At 35.3% G+C, this 21,440-nt stretch overlaps 2 protein-coding genes across 4 annotated transcripts in view; one reads left to right on the top strand and one right to left on the bottom strand.

Moving 5' to 3' along the window:
- The first annotated feature begins 1,322 nt into the window (after positions 1-1,322).
- LOC113236729 (LMBR1 domain-containing protein 2 homolog) lies at positions 1,323-15,147 on the top strand. Of its 3 annotated transcripts, none has more exons than XM_026472892.1 (11): positions 1,323-1,727; positions 3,491-3,657; positions 5,354-5,732; positions 6,198-6,368; positions 6,789-6,966; positions 7,368-7,549; positions 8,285-8,524; positions 9,632-9,833; positions 10,683-10,778; positions 12,321-12,503; positions 14,402-15,147. In XM_026472892.1, exons 1-11 carry the CDS (start codon positions 1,554-1,556, stop codon positions 14,428-14,430), a joined length of 2,001 nt encoding a protein of 666 aa, XP_026328677.1. In that variant the 5' UTR covers positions 1,323-1,553; the 3' UTR covers positions 14,431-15,147. The 3 variants fall into 3 exon arrangements, with proteins under 3 accessions (XP_026328677.1, XP_026328674.1, XP_026328676.1); XM_026472889.1 differs by having other exon boundaries at positions 12,288-12,503; XM_026472891.1 differs by lacking the exon at positions 14,402-15,147 and having other exon boundaries at positions 12,288-13,165.
- An 858-nt stretch (positions 15,148-16,005) lies between these two features.
- LOC113236772 (proteasome-associated protein ECM29 homolog) overlaps positions 16,006-21,440 on the bottom strand; it is a 54,562-nt gene continuing 49,127 nt past the window's right edge. Inside the window, exons 32-37 of the mRNA XM_026472939.1 lie at positions 20,697-20,848; positions 19,976-20,168; positions 18,694-18,832; positions 16,987-17,214; positions 16,832-16,903; positions 16,006-16,148 (exon numbers count right to left, since the gene is read on the bottom strand). Coding sequence (XP_026328724.1) covers positions 16,021-16,148; positions 16,832-16,903; positions 16,987-17,214; positions 18,694-18,832; positions 19,976-20,168; positions 20,697-20,848 — 912 coding nt within the window. The 3' untranslated portion in view covers positions 16,006-16,020. The remainder of the gene's footprint in view (positions 16,149-16,831; positions 16,904-16,986; positions 17,215-18,693; positions 18,833-19,975; positions 20,169-20,696; positions 20,849-21,440) is intronic.

Below are 21,440 nucleotides of genomic sequence, written 5' to 3'. Positions count from 1 at the left end.
ATAGTGTATCATCTATGGTGCTATTCTAAATTCGTATGTGTTTAAACCTTTTAAGCCCTTTATTTTTTTCCATCCTCTAAGGTTTAAACCTGTAAATAAGTAAAATCAGAACGCGTCTGTAATACGTCATCAGAACATTTGAAAATGACGTATATCAAACATTTACAAAGTTTGATATTATCAATCCAGTCTAGTTATAGTTTTATAAATTTCTTAAAAATAACTCATTTATTCAAATTACTTTTACATTTGGTAGATCATCGAAGAATTAATTAATTTATTTATTAAGAAGTAAGGAACATCGATAACATTAATTACTAAGAAAGCCCAGAACTCCCAACAAAAACTAATAACTTATAACTCCTTCTAAACAGTCTTCGTTAACCTTTATTATTTGACTGTAGGGATGTCCGAAACCACCAAAGTATCGATAACTACTCAAATGAATAGTAATCAATTCGTAATGCGATACTAATCATATGAGTACTTCAAAAGTATAGATACTTACTCATATCGATACTTTTTTGGGAGATATAAAATATGTCCAACCTTTAGATTTTGGCGGCTCCATGAATAACAAAAAACGTAATAAACTTTTAACAAGCAGGCACTGCACAATAAACAAATTAACGTTCTTTTCTTTATTTTTAAGTGTTACAGCTAAACCGATACTATCGACAATTCCGCTATTCAATCGAGATTTTGATAATCGATTACTGCGAATTTTTTGTAATAATACCTAAACTGAACATTAATTTGTATAACTGAAATACAAAAACCCACAAAAGTACATAAGCACCCGCCATTTCTCTTTGTGAACTTCGCTCATTCGCTAAGATATATTCAAAAATGATCCAAAGGGACCATAGATGGACATATTTTTTTTTTACCCTGGTACTTCGCGGTTTGCGTTTGTTTGCTGTATAAGTGTGAAAATGGAAAGAAAAATAATTTGGAAAAAAAGATGATCTTTTCCTGGGAAGTGGGGTTAAGGTATTTAAGCGTGCGCGTTTCGATTCGATACTAGTATTTTTCTTCCAATACCTAGTAAAAATCGAAAGTAGGGATTCGATACTAAAAGTACTCGGTATCGAAACAAAAGTATCGATACTTACTCGTATTTACTTGTATCGTAACATCCCTATTGGACTGACGACTGACGAGTTGATTTTATTGACGATATTGCTCGTAATGTTACAATTTTCGTTATAGTTTGTTTAGTGTCGTGATAAAGATTTCGCTTTCGTTACAAAAAACATAAAAATGTTAATGCGACTGTTGAATTTTATATAAAATGTCTGAGGCGGCGGAGTCGTTGGATAACAAGAAACTCGACTTCGATCCTATCTTGCCTGACACTGGAGTGTTGTTCTACGAAGAATGCCCATCGGAGTACGAGATTGAGCGTCCGAGACTATTGCCTTTGAAGAATACGACGCAGTTGCGTTTCGAACAGTTGCAGCACGAAGCTTCGCGAGTGTGGAGAGAAAGGCAGAAAACTACCAGTAAACCCGCTAAAACTTAATTGGTGAATACAAATTGAGGGACACAGGATGGCTCTCACATTATTTGTTATTGAGATCATATCAGCGTTCGTCTTGGCGGCGACATTGCTATACCGTTATGGAGATTGCTACAGGAACCACATAATAGTGACTGTGTCTGTGCTAACAGCATGGTATTTCTCATTTGTTATTATGTTTGTCCTGCCTTTGGATGTAACTTCGGTGAGTCATATTCACTTTAAATTTTTACAGTGCTAAATGAATCGGTAAATTGCAAACTTGATGATCAATATGATTGTTCAATAGTAATAACAATTGTTCCCGTGATGTATATAATATGTGTTGCCATGAGGTGCACACAAGCAGAGGTCCCAGGTTCGATTCCCGGGCCGGGAGAAATATTTGTATGGCCTATATTTATTTCTCTCGTAAGTTTGGATGTAGTTTGTGGTTGTCTATGTGTGTGTCCATGGCACCTGCGACACAGGGTTTCCCTAGTGCGGGGCTATGTTGAGTGTGTGCATTATTAATATAACTGCATTCTGGTTTTGACGGGTAAGGGTGCTTGTAAAATTACAGGCACAATGGACTTGCCAACTTATTTGTCAGGGTGATGGGTGCAGTGGCAGTGCCCCTTGATTTTTTGCCATTTAAATTAACAGGCTTGTTGCTTACCACCAGGCATATGATTTGTTTATCCCATCATAGGATGTCATAAAAAACACAGTACCCAATGGTGGGAAGGCACAAACCTCTACCAGATGTAAATAAGTAAATTTAATTTTTAAGATTGCAGCGCCCTTTCTGGGCTGGTTAAAATGTTGGTTCATAACAATATTTTAACAACTACAAGTGGCAGCATATCAAGCTACACATTATCGGATCTTGTTACGTTGCTCTGGAGGCCACAATCGAAGAAAAGTGTGTGGCATAACATGCTGTTAACTGTATAACATGATATGCATAAAGAATTTGAATTGAATTTGAATATTTTTTAATATACTCTAGCATAGGAGATCGAAACAGTGGAATCCAAGAGAATCCTCCAAGTCTCTAATGCTATTGACCTTTACTCAGCTTTGTAATTACTAGTGATAATAATAGATCAACCAATGATGAGACGCCCACAAACCTTAAACAAAATCTAAACTATAATAATGTGCTACCACACCAAAATTCTTAGATCTTTACATAGGAAATTCCCTGTGCTATGAGTATCAGAACAACAGAATACACTATGGGACACTACCTAGAATACCCAAATTAGAACCAGTTTGGAAAAGTTAATTTCCCAAAATAGTCCTCCCGGAGATCATATGTGAAACATCCAATGTCGACAATTAATAATATGACATATAACTACATTAATAATAAACATTTAAGACCAAAGTATCTCATAGTACCTAATATTTTTTTGCCCAGGAAACACCATAAAAGAGAATGAAATAAAACTATCACCATATTTTATGTAAACAAAAGAAGTAAACCTAAAACCTCTTCTCTGATTTGTCGCCAAGTGGGTTCTTAGAACCTATATTAGAGTTAATACGAAATGATTCTATTTAGCAGTGGTAATACTTTTCAAAATGCACATTTAAATGTCAAGGGTTGAATGTTGTATTTTATATCATAAAATGTCTATAATTTACACACACTGTTTCATTTATTGCTATAGGGAAAGTAATTTAACTCATCCAAAGAACAAAGTCCAATGTGATTATACAGCAAAAATAGGATAAATACATAATCTCTTTATTCAAAATAAGACTAATCGATACATGTTTCGGAAATATAAAATCGAACAACTAACGAAATGTACAATGTCCTGTGAATAAGTAAACTTGCACCTAGGTCTTTGTTCTATAGATAAGTCAAATTGTAAAGGACAAGAAAATTAATATAAAGTACATGTTATTTATTAATTTCAAAAGCATATAGCGAATATAAAAATACTTTGAAATGTATAATTTGTTCTTTGTTTGCAGACGGTATATCGCCAATGTCAAAATGCAACCCTGTCAGCGACAGCTAATGACTCTACACCACTCACACCGCTAGGTCCAAAATGCCAGCAACCTGCTGTTTTCATACCAGATGAGATTTTGAGGAACCTATGGAGAGTGCTTTACTGGACCTCACAGTGTCTTACGTGGTAAGCTTATTTTAAAAGTATATTGTGCAGCTATCAACAGTTAGTATCTGCTGCTGACACTTGAAGTAGGTTGGAATAAACGCTACTGAAAACGCAATTAGCATAAGAGAACATAACAAATACATTTAAATCTTAATAAAAACCCAAAGAATAATGAATTTATTAATCACTAAACTTTTAATTGTTGAATAGAGTTTTTTTAACTGACTGATTATTTTTAACCTTTATAATTTTTTTAAGAAAAATTATTGTATAAATAACCTTATCATAATTAAGAATATTTCTTTTCCTTTTTTTATTCTATATTAATTTATTATACTTGGCCCAGGAGACTTTAGATGCCACATGACATGTTCCATAGCTGACTAAACATTTGCAATAGTAAAGAACCTTCCACACTATTCTAAGTATCTATAAGTAGCAGTAACCTAACTTTAGTAACAATCTAAAGGTGTATTTATTCGACATTAATTTCACCGCGCTCAACCCGCGCGATCGCCGAGCGGAATCCGCGCAGCAACCGCGTGCGTCTAACTGTCATGGCAAAATACGCTCTATTTTTTTAGCTTTTAGGTTTTAACTTAAATGAGCGTCCTGGGCACGCGGGCGAGTTTGGCTTGAATTAGGTCTACGCGGCGGCTCGCGCGGTTGTATTATTCAGAGGAATTTAAATGTTGTTGCCTAGTAAATAGATTTCAGATTCGCCATTAATGTACACGAAGGCGTGGTCGCAGGCGGCCGCGCGAAATTTTTCTCCTTGTGTAACTGGGCGCTTACTGTTTATTGTTATAATATACAAACATTATCATTAAAAAAATTAAGTGGTCCAATATTTTATTAAATACATACTGTATACCATTTTTTATGTCAGTATAAAGAAATGTAACAAATTAAAAATACTACATTAATATTATTGTGAAAGATTGACTAAACTTGTGAAAGGATGACTATCCTTAACTAAAATTTTCCCTTATTTACAAGGTGCCCTAATTACACGCAATAAGAATATACCTAGCGTCAATAACTCCTAAATAAACAAATTACGTGCCATAAATATGTGTATACAGATTCATTTCAAATTTGGTTTCCCTATCATTACTTTTATCAACAAGATTAGATAAATCTATAGTTTATCCAGTTTAAACAGCGAACCCCACTCCATCTATATCTAACCTATTTTGTATTGTCTACTTTGTATCAATAAGTCACAATAATAATAATAATTTCTTTATTTCATACATATACATCAAAATTGCTTCTTTCATACTTTATTCAACAACATTTCTTTAAAGAGTTTCATTTCATTTAATCAGTGGAACTACACTTCATTAATTTCTTATCAGTCACCTTGAAATACGTACGTTTAAGTCTAGGACTTAAATACTTTGTTGTTTGCTATTTTGATTTATAGTTATTATGAATGTGACAAATTGTTTCGAGATCACAGGTTACAGCAAAAAGTAAATCTAAGAAACAGCTACAGCATCTATCTGAGATGTGTATTAGTGATGTACAGCAATTGCTTACCTTTACCTAATGGCAAAAATGTCTATTCTGAAGAGGCCTATGATTGACAAGATAGAATTGCAAAGAAATACTTGGAATCATATAAAAATATGTAGATACTATAAGTAATTCTAGTGCCAACATTAATGCAATACAAATTCAATACTCAACATACATTTCCGTTTTCCAGGCTCATAATGCCCATGATGCAATCATACAGCAAAGCAGGAGACTTCACTGTCAAAGGCAAACTCAAATCTGCTCTTGTTGACAATGCAATTTACTACGGTTCATACTTGTTAATATGTGGCATACTGCTCATATACCTTGCTTTGAAACCTGGAATACCCTTTGACAGTTCGCAAATAAAAGCTATTGCTTCCTCAGCATCTAATACGTGGGGTCTTTTCCTACTGATTCTACTACTTGGATATGCATTGGTCGAGGTACCAAGGAACAATTGGAATAATTCAAAGAAGAATTATACTTTGACTTATAGTTACTTCAAAATTGCGAAGTTGAGCACTGACAAATGTGAAGCTGAAGAAACTGTTGATGATATTTTGGAAGTAAGTAAGTTTTATTATAGGTTGACACCACACTTATTTTAAAGCTTCATGTTGTAAGAGCGAAAAAGACGTGCGTTTTGCATTGGCTCGAATTGCCGAAGCGAAATGCAGAACGTGTCAACAAGTGTGACAGTGAGTGGTGACGGAACCTTGAACAGCTAAAGAGATGTATTCCAGCCACCAATAGGATTTTGCATTGAAGAGTCATCTCTAAATAATAATGCTATTGATTGCTGCCATTTCATGTTAATCGGGTTTTTTGTATGAACAAACAGTCGTTCACCAACAATGAATGTATCTTACCTTAACCCTAAACATAGCTCCTCCCTTCACTTTGATGTATAATTACTAGTATAATTTGATTCTTTTATAGCTCCATTATTAGCGTTGTTAAAGGGCTATGGGCCACTCGTTATGTTGACATTATTTCATTGTTATTTAGTTTTTTTGTAATTGTGTCCACAGAGTCTAAATGCAGTGACAGCTGCCGTAGGCCCTGGCCATTCGCTTCATCGGCACGTAGAGACGATAGTGCAGAAATTGCCTGTGCAGTTGCGAGACCGATTGAACTCCCGTGCACCACCAGAAAGGCCAACCTCACCCTCCATGAAGTCTCTTGTAAATTTACATAAAAAGGTAAAGCTCTAATTTTTTATTCATGAAAGACTTTCTAACATCTCTCACTCTCACTAATTGAAAAATCAATATTTATTTTTATTGAAAAAAATGATATTTTTACTACAATCATATTCATCTATTTTTAGTGAAAATACTCCACTAGATTGTTATTATTATTGATACAAATATAGAACAACAATCAGAACGAAAAATGTTATTAACTTTTCGAATATTTTAGTTGAACAAAAATTCTGATTAAAATAAATAATAAATTAAATATAATGAAACACATAAAAATAATAAATGCACTATTGTAGATAACTTTCAAACAAACCTAATCTTTACAACAACATTCATATTAAGTGCCAACTCAGAAATTATGAAGAAGCCAAATCGTTTGAAATAATTAAACAATCAACCAGCTTTCTTACTACACAGACAATTAAAGCCCTTCACGTGCTACAAAGAACAGAAACGCAATGGGGCCTAATGCTGGAGCGAATATTTCACCTCGAGGATATTGCATCGAACCTGCGTTCGCCCGACAGACGCTTCCAGCACACCTTCCATACTCCAAGACCAAGGTTACAGAGGATATTGTACCCTCCTATTGTTGGTAAGACGCCATTATGCTTTTACTTTCAATTGGTATCATAAAAAAATGAAATTAACAGTAGCTTTGCAATATTTTTTAAATTTAGTAAGGTCACTATTCTTCAAAAAGAAATGTATTCTAGAAATTTACAGTTCCTCGGAAAGGAATGGAAGCGTATTTTTGTAACGAAATTGTACGTAACATAATGGTAGACACTGCGCGAGAATTCTCCGGACGACACGCGACCGTTTTTTGGCTCGTATCTAGTTTGTACATTACACAATTGACATATTGTTCATAATGCTACGGTTACAAAACCTCGCTTCCATTCCGTTCCGCGGCGATGTAAATTAAGCCTTAGGAAATCTTGATGGGAACATTCTTGGATATGAAACTTTCTTCACCCGTTGTCCTTATTACAGAATGGTACTGGGAGTGTTTCATGAAGCAGTATTTCCTGAAAGCACTGGCTGTAGTCACGGGAATTTTGTCCATTATGGTGGTGTGGTCCGAGATGACATTCTTCAGCAAGAAACCAGTGCTCTCCTTTTTTGCTATGATCGTCATTGCCGCTGGAGAGAGTTATAACTATGCTGCTATTGTGGTAAAAGCTTTACCTATTTAAGTATGTACGCGTATCTCTTATAATACAACAAATAACATAATTGCTTTTTAGATCAATATTCAATCAGTAATCTAATTGTTTACCTAGAAAGTAAGTATTATGTTCGCGAACATAGTATGTTATGTTGCGAAAGCATAATACTCTCTCTCAGTATATTATCTATCCACCTCTTAGAGAAATTTACATATTTGAATTTCTTAGATTTTACGCATTTGGCGCCTATCATGCGGCGTAATATGTTTATTGCTTACATAACGCTACTTACTTACATTTACGTTTCTCGTTTAAGTGAATGAATTTTTGAGAAATAAAATTTTACTAGCACTGGTTGTATAGAAGTTGACATGTAACAAAGTACAGTTTCACTGTATCTGGCCATACATTAGGCATACAAACATTGCAGTAGGGCTAGCACAATAGGGCGCGACTTGCGCGAGAGCGACATAAAGAGCGAGATACTGATTTAAAGCTCTGAGTGGTACTACAACTGTTATGGACAGGCGTGTCGCTTACCACCAGGCCCACGGCTTGTTCGTGCCGTCACTAGGTATCATAAAAAAATCCTATGGGGATAAATATTTTTAATCTCTTTAAAAAAAGGGGCGTTCTTCTACTCTACGTGGAATTGACTGAGATGTATTTTTTTAATATACATAGTATATACAAATCGTATCTAAAGATGTTTTAAACATTATAATTTATTTATTTTTTCAGACCATATCAACCCTTATAATCGTATATATGTTCTACTGCGCATACTCAACAGTCTTAAAAATCAGACTACTTAATCTATACTACCTTGCGCCTCACCATCAAACAAATGAGTACAGTCTCATTTTCTCCGGTATGATGGTGTCCAGGCTCACGCCCGCTATGTGTCTAAACTTTTTGAGTTTGATACATATGGACTCGCATGTTATCAAGGAACATGTTATGGAGACACACTATACTCAGGTACTCCACAATGATTTATGGTTTTCTGCTGTCTTGATATATTATTACTTCATCATTTCAGCCGTTGGACTTCCATTGCTAGACATGTCATTGCTTGAAAGGAAAAAATACTAAAACTCCTATTTCACCATTACAAATACATTCCTATATTTATAAAACTATAAATTCTCACTGCCACACGCATAATAGGCGCTACGACATCGAGTTGCGGAAACCACCGTTGCATCCTATCGTCTCACTGACTCTGATAAATATATAGATCCTCACCCAATATGGTGGAAAAAAGATACTTATACCTGGAAAACAGGCGGATGCATTCCAAAGAATGGAGGAAAATTCGAAATAACCTGACTGACCTGGATAATTTAAAATGGTTATCAATGGCCTGAAACACCTGGGAAGCTTGGAGGAGATGCCTATGCCATTTTACTAGATAAAGCTTGGCCTATTTCTACTGAATAAAAAATATACTAAATTTAAATAAACCAAATGTGTCATACAAATTTCAAAGTCTTAGTTCTTAGACTACGTTGTCTTGTATCGCGATTAGCACTCCTTGTGTTATTAATCCATGGTATAGGTAAGGGTTGCTTAAAAGAATGTCGTATGGGGGTAGATAGCCTGTATCAAAAAAACAAGATGGTAGATTCAAAATCGCTGCCGAAAAACAAATTACACCGGTTCTGCCAAATGGATCCTTAATCTTAATTGGGGTGAATATTTAATATGCCGTTTTTCAAAAAGACAGCGAGGCTGAAGACTTAGCTTGCGTAAGCCTGAGACGTTGACCGCCGCTGCTTGCACTCGACCAAGCGCAGCAGGCAGAGTTTTCTCCCACCGTAGGTTGAGGTTAAGGTTCATATACGATACGACAATACACTTTATTGGAGTTTAAGGAGCTTGAAAACATACCCCACAATATTTAGTCGTTATTGTTAAGCGCCAAATAATACTTTCTAATTTAGTTCCCAAAAGTAGAACTTCTCTATTTCAGTAATTTGCTTTATTGGATATTACTAATATAATAATTATCCTTTGGAGTTCGCCATAGTAGAGTCCTGTTTTTGTGTTCTTACGTCACAATTTCAAAGCACATTATTTCTAAAGGTGATGGGCCACATGGACGTCTTGGGCATAATAGCGGAAGGATTCAACATATACTTCCCAATGCTGGTGGTGTTTCTGTGCGTGGCCACGTATCTATCATTAGGCAGCCGGCTCCTTTCGCTATGCGGCTTCCAGCAGTTCGTTGGCGACGACGAATTGACCACCGATTTGGTGGATGAAGGAAGGGAGATTATCAAACGAGGTATTTCCCATAGAATACATAATATGTAGTATAAAGCAGTATGAAGACAATTCTTCCCACGTAACAAAAAGGTGCAATAATGCTTTAGCATAATGAAAGTTCGATATATTTTCTTAGATATTGGAACAAATTATCCTGAAATGTATTTCGTGTTTTGTAATTGCTTTACATTTTGTGTAGCCTTGTATTTCTTTTTATTTCTGACTTTAGGGGTCTAATTTAATTTCCCAAAATATTATTGCACCTTTTTCTTACAGCCTTTTTTAAACAACTATAATGACAGTCTCCTTCCATTCCGTAGCAAATAGGTTAGAATAGAACAATTAGCTTTTAAAAAAACTGAAGTATAACTTACTATAATTTCCTTAACAGTTAATTTATAAAAATACAATGCAATATAACAAATATATAATCTAATACACCCAAAAATAAATAGAGAAATTTTCAAAGACAATACGGAAAGCCTCATTCCCAAGTAGCAATCTCATTCAGGCAACCAAGACAAGATTAAAATAAATAAATACTGGAGGGTACACTATTTTTTTTTAATATTTACCATTAGATTGTAAAAAAACGAAATGTTAGCACTGATTTATTGTTCAAGAGTACTAATGATTATGTCAGATGTTACTCTCGCCAACGACTCGTTATACTGATTGGGTGTACCCACGCATACAGTGTGTAGGTATGTCAAATCGCATACACTACACAGATGAAAAATAAACAAAAAACCTAGTTGATCTGTGTGATATGATTCTAGTTGAACTTCTGTCAATAAAAATCTTATGATTTTGCCAACTTTCAGTGTGTTCTGTATATGTTTAAAACAATTTGTTTGCCGTTACGCAGAGAAACGAAAACGTCAACGCGCCGAAGAGAGTATGATGCGGCGGCGCGACTACAGCGAGCGATACTCCAACTACCGCGCGCAGAGAGACGACGGAGGTAATACGATAATTTGTGTACAGGCTGTCTATGAGGTTTGCACTAAAACATAAGGGGGCAAAATTCGGGACATTATAACTGACAACGTGTGTTCTAGGACTTTTATAAATAGTGATGTGACAAATTCGAAAAGTAACATTTTTTGAAAACTGATAAAAGAAATAAAAAAATGCGTATAAAATTGTACCCGCGAATAAGACAGGTCACGTCACATTGTGACACTAATATAAAGCTAACCATATTAAATGTATGAAACAGATACCGTTCTGGCGCGTTACGACACGACACGTCAGACAAATGTAAATCAGGCTTTAGTTTCCTATTTAATCGTAAAAAAGTTATTGTTTTTTACATAACATATAAATTCTCATATGACCTCCATCGCACCTGATGGTAAATGACGATAAGGTCGGCGATGGAGCATGCACATCTAAATAAACCTATTCACTCTTTAACTTATAACGTTAAGAGGGTAATTCTGCAGCCAGGGAACTACTCTCTACAGCCGTTCGCCACATAAATGTGGAATCGCAACGCTTCGTGCGAATCCTTGGAATATCCAAGCCCTATGTCTAGTCCCCCGGCGATAGAAAAGGGTAGGCGGAATTAAATCTTGCAATTCCATTGCACTTTCTCCGTGATATTTCCTGTACAATAATAATTTTCAAGTTGTTTCATTGAGCCATCTCCGCCCAATATACTGCGACGTCACACTTTCGTAGACTCTTCAAGTGAATGATACCAGCCAGATGGCTTATTTGGTTGGTGCCACACCTGCGTTACTTTTTTATACTGTATTGACAGTTTCCCAAAAATGTCACTTGTACAATTTCGTTCTTTTGTTATTGAGAATGCGATATTTTTGATACCTTGAGGATCCCAAGATTTGTATATGGGCATATTATTTTCACGAATGTTTTAAAGTGGTAGAACATAAGTCGTTCGTTTTGAAGTACAACTTAAGTTTAGGTAGGCCTTGACTTCATTGACAACATTGCCAAACTTATCAAGGCATAAAATATTATAAAATATACTAACACAAAATATTTACATATGTACTTGCTTAGAATAGAACACAAAATGCCTGACGATTTTCTCCGGCAAAGTAACTTGGCCCATAGAGGCGGGTTTACTAAACACCTGTCTTTTTACTCCGATGAAAAACATCTACATTTCATAAAATTTACATAATAATGATATTATTGTGTAGCACAATTCATGTCATTCTTGCACTTCTATAACTAATTCCTTCTATTCTTCTGTTTTATTTGTTGAAATACGATAAGTGATTATTATGGAACTTTATCACGATCTCTAAAGCTGTACGCCAAAATAGACGTTAAATTAAAAAAAATGGGATTTTAAAATAAAGATACCAAGCGTCTAATCGTCAATCGTCTAATAAAAGGCCTGTTATGTCTATATTAAAAAGAAATCGTATTTCAACAAACTCACAACACCCCATTACCATCCTACCTACAGTTATTGTGCATGTGTATCACTTTCCAGCCCGCACCGGGCTCCTGAACGACGTCGACTCAGATTACTACGTCACCCCAAGCCCAGAGCGTTCACACGCAAACGCCGCCGGCTACCAACGGGCGGAATTACCCTATAACCAAACGCTGGAGGACGACCTAGACCAACGATTTGGTGAGAGCACCCTACCTTCGATCAGAACAGATTTTGAGGGTAGAAGAGACAAAATGACTATGCCACCTAAAGGTCTATTTGATGATGTATAATAGCGTGGAAAATAGTTTTTTTTTTTGTGTAGATAAAAGATAGAGGAACCAAGACAATCTCTTAAAAATTTAATAAGTGCTTTGACCGTCCGGACGGCACTGCTTTCTATCGTATTACATCAAAATATGCGAGGAAGAGATTATGTTAACTCTTGTACAAAAAAGCGTACATAATTAAACATGGTGTAAATAAACGTAGTTTCACTCTTCTTACTGGTTTCCACATAATAAACGCATTTTTATTTCTAATTACCTGTAATTTACGACAGGGACCGTGGAGAATTTTCTGCTTTTTTTCACAAGACCTCGCGACTTTAGTGAATTTATAAATACTGTAATTTCGCTTACTGATTTAGTGTACTGTTTATATTCCTAGCGGCCGTGCAATTGACTTTAATATTTAACTATTGTGCATAGACGTAGCTTTAAAGCGCTAGTTTTTACGTATTTAATGCTTTTGTTTTTTATTGAAAATAATAATTAATAGTTTACATAATCATGTAATAACGAAATAGTACAGAATTATTAACAATACAGACTATCATATCTAATACCACAAGCGAGATAAATTAATGTTATAAATTAATGTTTCTACAATCGTCGTTATTTTATAGAAAGGTCGAAAGCGCCATTTCGAAAAAATATTAGGGGAGCACGTTTTAGGTTTTAACGACTGTTTTAAATTTACGTCCCGTTTAAATTCAATTTAAAGGTTTTAATTAAGTTAAGTTTTAAAATTGAATTTAAAACAGGACGTAAATATTTTAAAACAATCGTGAAAAAGTAATACCTGGAAACATTTTTCGAAATGGCACTTTCGCCCTTTCTACAAAACACTGACGAAATGCCCATGTAATATTTTGCTTTTTGTTTAAGTATTATATACTATATTAAATACAATATCTCTATGATGGTTCTTAAAGTAAATGAAAGATTTATTAAAAAAAACAGCAGAAAACATTGTGCAAAATTAATTATTTATAGCTCTAATACATAAACATCAAATAGAATATTCTGAAGTAATTTGTGTTCGAAAGATTTTTCTTAGAAGAGTATAATGTATGTACGATTACATCATTCTTTTCTGCATATGGCCACACAATAAAGTATATAAACGGTTAAGATTAAATAATGTACAAAAGCTATTGTTGATAACGTAGACATAATGTGCATATATCTTACGATTAATTTTAATAACTTATTAAAGAAACATGTTTATAACTTATCAAAACTGAATTGGCGCACATTATTATATGAAGCGTAGAATCAATAACAGTAAATACTGTTACTAAATGTCATGAAGAAAACTTACCTGTTATTGCAACTGTTTAGTTCTGCTCGGGCACTAGAAGTTCAAAAAATATTATGTAACTAATACTATAATATCATTCTAATTGATACAGCAGTTTTGGACACAACAGACGACTATTTTACGAAATGACTAATTCTATACCTTACCTATTGAGGTAAGGTATAGAATAGGAAAATCAGAGTTTTAAAATTGTGTTTGTTTTATAATAATGTACAGTACAACTATTTTCTTTATATCGGCAATCTTTGTGTTTGGGCTGTCGTCGGATTTCTATCAGTTGCCCTTTTCACTTAGTGCAGACGCACTCATCAATCGACTTAGAAATACATAAGAGTAGCTACTGCTCTTCATTTCGGTTATATTTTTGTTAAATTGCTTATAGTTTTGTTAAATTGCTTTGTTATTATTAAATAATTTTTACAGCTCTATTTTGTTTCGATTTCCATGTGAACTATTCACATGGAAATCGAAACAAACACAATAAAGTACGTAGTTCTGAATTCAAATTATTATAGATGTTAATAAATAAATATTAGACAACTAAAGCGTTTGTGTTTTGCAAAAAGGGAAACAACGACGGCACCACATACGCTGAAACCTGAGACAACATAGAAAAGTTATTTTTTCTACATCGACATGATGAAAATCGGCGTACAAGACACTCGACCACGAATGCGTCAAATTGTTGCCACTGAATCTTCTTGTTTTTATTTAGGTCATCATCAAGAGATATGAATCTCTTTGCAGTTGAAATGTTAAGGACTTTTAACAACAAGGTGACTCACGAGAAAAGGAAAATTCCTAGGTGAGCTGCGGGAAGAAATAATTGCTCGTGGTCCACTGAGGAAAACCAGATAGGTGGTCCACAAGCAAGAAGCGATTATAAATCTAATAATTCCTAAACAAGGATATTTGTATTCGAATGCATTCGGTAATCCGGACATTACCTAAAAATATCGCACCTTTAATGTAGTAAAGGCCACATTTGAATAGTTTAAAGATTCTAACAACAAAATTATATTATATAAGTTTTTATGCTTAAATGGACAGTTATAAAAATTTAAAATTTCACATGTACATAATTTGTTACTGTTATTTTATGACTATGGACTTCTATTCGTTTTATCACTTTTGTGTGATAAAATAACTTTTAACGTATCACACGTGGCTTTATCATACAAGGGTACGAATAAAATAGTTGTACTGTAATTACATAACATTTTATGTGTACGAATTTTTATATTGTTTATATAATTTCCCACGATATATTTTTATAAAGCTTATCATCTACGTTCAAATGATAATATATTATGTTTCCATTCCATAGATTTATTTAATGTGGTGCATTATACAATTGTGATAATAAATGTTTGTTGTTTTATTTGTGTTTTTCTGTCTAAACCCAGAAGTCTTCTATAAACGTCAGGCAGTTGCCAAATCAGAGATGGCCTTACGCGGCTGACAATAATTTAGGAACGTTGTGTTGTCGGGACGGAATGTGGGTGGCGAGAGGCGAGGGAAGAGATTGGACACATTCGGCGCTACGTAACGTCGTCACTAGGATCTCCGCGTTTTTATCTTTTTGAATCTAAAGCATAGTGTGTATTTAATCTGTGTAATTGTTAAAACTGATTAGAACCACTCACTATTTTACTGTGTTATTATCAAATCGTTATATCACCTTGGAAGAGGGCCTAACATTCATAGAGGAATGGAATCATCTCTCGACATATGTAATGCATTAACAATTAAGTATACACGGTATACAAGACAAGTGTACAAATACATGTAACTACCTTCGTCGCCGAACGTTCGTCATCCTGGTCTGCCGCGCAGAGGTCTCGGGTTCGATTCCTGGGCCGGGAGAAATTGTTGTATGGTGTACATTTATTTCACTCGAGAATTTAGGTAAAATTTGTGGTTGTCTATATGTGTGTCCATGGCACTCGGGATACAGGGTTTCTTTTCCTAGTATGGGGCTATGAGTATGTCCTTGAGTGCGTTATGTATTCGTCTCACTGCTATATTTACAAAACTGCACGAAAACCCTTTTCTATAAATTTATATCATGATTAGGTAATTAGTACACATAATCTACTACAATTTGAAATAAAACACCCACATAAAGTCAAATGTATTTATTACACCAAGTAAATAAATAATACATTGCAAGCCAATGTTGAGCTTATTTAAAATAAACTTTAATGGCATCCACTTTTGTTCTAAGTTCATGAGACGCATCTCTTGACAGATCTGGTGCGTACGTCTGGTAGATTAAACGTAACTTCTCGAGTTCGTCTGTTTTGTTCAAAGCTGAAAATTGACATTGAATTATTCACAAGCCTGAATCAACCCACGGCATAGTCCAATTAGTTCCTTTTTTCTAATATACAGATGATCCACCTGATGGAAATTCCCCACCACCTATAGACATATATTTAATATTGCAAATGCATTGCCGACCGTAGGCCATACCATATTTCTCTCAAAATATATAAGTATGGGTGGTTATGCCTACACCGAGTTCTAAACAAAATCAACCCCACCACATTTTCATTTGCATTTTTGTACAGACGGCAGCAAATCAAACCACACATTGACGAATCTTGTTCCGTTGCACTGGAGGCGATATTCGTACAAAAGTGTCTAGTATTAAGACTCAGGGGAAAAGCGCTGGAAAACAGAACTTGAACCCGTTTTTTCTTTATGCACCAAATAGCTTGACTAGACACCTTTTAGTTCCCCGCCTAAGATCTTACAACCCTCTTTACTCGCCGTGGCCTCTTAAAATTAATACAATTACTTTCAAAACAAATACTTCTATAACTTCAGTGTTTAATAATTTAATATTTAAATAAAGTTATAAAACAATTGTGATGGTTATTTAAGTAAGATGTGCTCAGGCTTTGGGAGAAACTTGACAACAAAACAATAGCTTGATGTGCTGTTGACTATACCGCGGAAAATTTTATTCAAAAAACAAAAAATAATTTTACCTTTTAAATGCTTTATGACTATTTCTAAAATATTAAGTGCGTCCCTTCTGTGCCTTACTTGATTGCTGTTTTCTGTGAAAAAAAAACATATTTTCATAAGTTTTTAATATAATAGTAATGTACTACTATCATTATTGCATATCACCATCACTTACTAAGCGTATAATCAATTATATTTGCAACGTGTCCAATGACGGTGGTTAAGGCTTTATCTCTGCCAGTAACCGCCAAGTTGTCCATTTCCATCGGTTCTCCTTCGGCACTCAATACAGACAGTCTCTCGAGAACGCGCGCAATGGATGCTAAAATCGCGAGTTGAGTCGATCGCGAGCTCACAGGGAAAGATCGCACACAATGCTCGAAGAATACATCTTGGTATTTCTCTGTAAGTAAAATTTTATGTGTTAAACTCAGTCACAGTAAACAGAAAGTTGATCATTAAAAATACCTGGGCATCGAGTATATAACCAGAAACAGAGACGAAATTAGGACCATACATTCCTGGTAACTTATAAATATCAACTCTCGTTTGCACTGAAATATAAGACAGGCCAACTACTGACCTGTGTGTACGTCTCCGTATATTCCAAAAAATATTCTGTATTTATTGTAATAAAGATAATGTCACTAACAATGCCGTGCTGTTCTATTCGGTGGTGTGGGAAAAACAGCAAAACATCTAATTACAAAACAAACGGAATCAAATTTCATCGGTAATTAAATATTATATATGTAATTTTGCAATTTTCGTCCATTATAGCAAAGCTCAAGTTAACTGGTCGATTTGAAGTGAAACAATTGACGACACCCATCAATTGTTTCGAACTCGGACTAGCCAATCGGAGCGCAGTTGTCACAGTAATGATATGGCAGAATAGTTTTCAAACAAATTAAATTACATTTTGCCTCTATTTCTGGTTATATACTCGATGTGCCTGGGTCACGCCACCAAACGGTTAGACGACACTTGCCAGTACGCGTCGGCTCCGTGTCCATTATTCACTTGTTAACATTGTTATGTTCTATAATATGATGTCGATTTTATGATATCACCAACACGCTTCAGAATTATTCTACAGATAAATGAAGTACAACTTTGCAGTGACTGCCTGGGTATAATCAAGTGGAAAGCATCAATCTGTCTCGGTAGCGATGATTATCATTTTTTTAAGAAGTCTATACCAAGCTTTCAAATGTTAGTGTGATGTGCAAAATCTATCGCTTCGTGCAAAAGCAAACAAATTTAAATATGTGCATGTCTCTCCCGACGTCATTAACATAAGAACAGAAATTTGTATTTGCTGTTGACGAAAGTGTCAGACAGACTTCGAGTACATTCCCATTATGTCGTGACGTATTGATTGTATGAAAATGTCGTGGCTTGTATATTTAAATGTAGTTGTTCACACATAGAACAATATGACTAACTCTCGTTCACGACTTTTTTGACATTACGACGACAGACTGCCGTGACAATGGGAAGAGCTATAAAAATGTTACGACAGATAATCGCAGTTTCGAACTATTCTGTCGTGCATAGGACAAGGCGGCTGCTGTCAACCGATAAATTGTCGTCAGCTAAACACGACAGTCGTTCAACGTCAAAATAAACCCCCACGGCACAATCCCGACAGATAGTCGTTATATGGGAACAGACTAGACACGACAGTCGTCCAACGATAAATAAAATGTTACGACATAATGGGAACGCGCCCTAACTCTAATTTCGGTTTATGTTGACACGAATCGACACCAATACTTCCCTAAAACACAGTTTGTTTACCTTAAAAATAACAAATCGCTCAAATTTTTTTCATAATCCCCGAACTTCGTTAATAGGTATAGTAAGAAAAAAAAATTACCTTGCGTAATAGGATCTTTAGGCCACGCTTTGCCTAATAACTCGTATGCAGCTTCTTTTAGTGACGTCAATTGTTCTCTCCTCAGCCGGGCGCCTTCATTGTCTTCTTCATCGGAATCTTTGTTAACGGACAATTCGTCCTGAAAAATAAACGTGGATTTGAGGCTAAAGACCGAACAGAAACCAATATTTTTTAATCACAGGAATTACAGTATCAAATAGTTAAATGAAATAGTGAGTCGACGGTTACGTATTCGAAGCAGTAATATCCTAAATGAGTAAGCAGTTGGTTCCTATGCAGGTGGTCTTGGACTTCCTTCTCAGCCGGAGCCATACCCAAACCGAGTCTTTTTGAATGTTATACAGTTTAAGTTACGTGATTTTTAAGGGAAAACTGTGCCACGCGCAAATGATTTATGGGAGGCAACGTGTTTTCTTACACAAACACGTATATGGTGCACGTTATATTATTTAGTGTATCAGTGTTTGTCGCAACTAGAATATAATATTTTGTTCGAAAAAAATAGGGATTTTCTTAAACAAATATCATTTGTAATTTAATTACCAATTCTTCTAATTAGCTACTTATTCTTGCAAGATGAACTGTTGTGACACTTGGCCGTGTTCTTAATAAATATTCTTCTTAACGCACATGCACTTATCGAGTTCTTAGGTTTTCGCGATTGTTACACATAGGAAATAAAACTATTTTTACTTTTTTACTAGTCAACCGTGACCATAGAACCTGTAAAGGGCCCGAAACGTTAGTTTGTTTGAAAAAACAAATATACGCGATTTAAATCCGGAAAAATAGCTTTATTTCCTACACATGCACTTCCAATTATCACTTTTCTCTGTGCATCTACATTTAACAAATTTCATACATTGCGTAACTGTTCTAGGCATTCTTTAGAATAGCGGCTTACATACATTGCCGATAACATATACAAACGCGTTCATGGTTTGCGCAAGTTTACTGCCGGTAAAGCTTTCTCGAATACGGTAAATCTCTTTAGAGCTCTCTCTCCCTTAAAAGACAATTGAGAACAGATGAGAAAAGTTTGGATATCTGTTACGTAGTAACGAATCTGTGAGAGTTATAATCGAGGGGAAAATAGAAGTAAAAAGAAAGATGAAAACCAAGCATGGCGTAAAGTGAACAAATAAAGAAGAACGTTGAACAGTGAGCAGTAGAGGAGGCTACACCGACAAAAGCCTGACTCTTAAATAGGATGATAGAAGCTTTAGAATAAGGCGTAATTCAATTAGGTAATAAAACTAACCTTAGACAACACCGCTTTGACGATGTCATACACCTGCTGGAATCGGTCACAGTTTGTAGCAGCGAGGGCCTGTCCGAGTGCTGTAATAGCATGTTTTTTGTAGCCCATCTCTTGCTTGCGACTCTCTACTAGAAGAGCGTCAAGACAGTCTGAAGCTAAGCTGGGATTAATAGGTGGTTCGCCATCTTTTACTCTGTAAAAAATAATGGCGGCAATGGTACAGACATGTATAACTAGACAAGTTTAACCCCCGTCTGTTCAGCATGTCAATGCCTACATGTCAGAGTATAGGGTTATCAATAATGTGACATCATGAAGTTATTCATTACAGAATTCAGGTGCATCATTGAAATAAGTTTTGTCGAATGCAGAACTTTTTTTTTAGCCTCGCAGTAGGAAAAGCTGTGTCTCGGGTGCCATGGACACACACAGACAACCACAAATTACACCCAAACCCACGAGATAAATAAATGTAGGCCTTACAAATATTTCACGCGGCCCGGAAATCGAACCTGAGACCTCTGCGTGGCATGGTAACTGTATAGTTATGGTAGAGAACTAGGCGTACATACGCTGTCACGCCTCGGAAAGGTAAGAAGTGATCACTGGGAAAAGGAGACTCACTTGGGTAGTTTCAATGTGATAATTCTAAAAACCCTACGAGAAATTAACTAAATTCATTGAACAAAAACACTTCAGTAGCAAAATTCGTTAAACTCACGCGCACATCTCCGCCAGCGCTTCGATAACGTATTGTTTGCCGTCAAATGTCTTCCCGTGCACGGCAGCAAGCAATGCCCTTAAGAAAGGCTCTCTCTGGTCGCCCAGTCCTGACGACAATTCTTTGCATATCGTCTTTATTGCATTTGCCGCCTGAAAACATCAAGTGTCCTTTGAAACTTGTCGATTGTTATTAGTATTACATAAGATTCTAATTTACAGCTTTATTTTCTTTACCAAATTGCATAATAAACAAAGATTATTATTAGACTACATTCATCTAAACTTCAGGGATGAAACACACGTAGAAGGGTTAATACCTCCCTCTGAAATTATATGGCATTTTGGCCTATATTTAAAGCAACTAGCAATTACTTTCCTACGTACGTAGTGTAGGTAAAGTAGAAAAGTTTTGTAATCGTTGTATGCTCTAAATGTATGTAGAATGATTGACAACAAATCAACAAATTCTAATCACTTAAAAATAACATAAATCAGAAATAGATTCTGGATGAGATATTTCGACCCCTCCTACGTAAAGTATCGTATGTCGAAATTGCCAAGTTTACAGGGAAGCGTTTTAAAGTTCTCAGTTTTATTCGGCAAAGCTCGTTACTCAAATAGAGTGATCATCTAATACATCCTCTAACCGATATCTAGGATTTTATAATACTCTATGTGAGTAGCGAGCTTTGTCGAATAAAACTGAGAAATGCTAAAGTCACGTGTTGTGCTTATTTCAGTG

Source organism: Hyposmocoma kahamanoa, unplaced genomic scaffold (genome assembly GCF_003589595.1).
Source record: "Hyposmocoma kahamanoa isolate Upper Pololo Valley unplaced genomic scaffold, ASM358959v1 92, whole genome shotgun sequence".
NCBI classification, from domain to species: domain Eukaryota; kingdom Metazoa; phylum Arthropoda; class Insecta; order Lepidoptera; family Cosmopterigidae; genus Hyposmocoma; species Hyposmocoma kahamanoa.
Note: the sequence above shows the minus strand (reverse complement) of the source record. Positions and strands in the feature narration are given on the sequence as shown.

Excerpts from the sequence above, each read along its gene's own strand:
- LOC113236729 (XM_026472889.1), top strand. The coding sequence starts at position 1,554 with ATGGCTCTCACATTATTTGTTATTGAGATCATATCAGCGTTCGTCTTG. Across the intron at positions 6,369-6,788 it reads TTGTAAATTTACATAAAAAG|ACAATTAAAGCCCTTCACGT; the intron begins GTAAAGCTCTAA and ends CTTACTACACAG. Across the intron at positions 6,967-7,367 it reads ATTGTACCCTCCTATTGTTG|AATGGTACTGGGAGTGTTTC; the intron begins GTAAGACGCCAT and ends TCCTTATTACAG.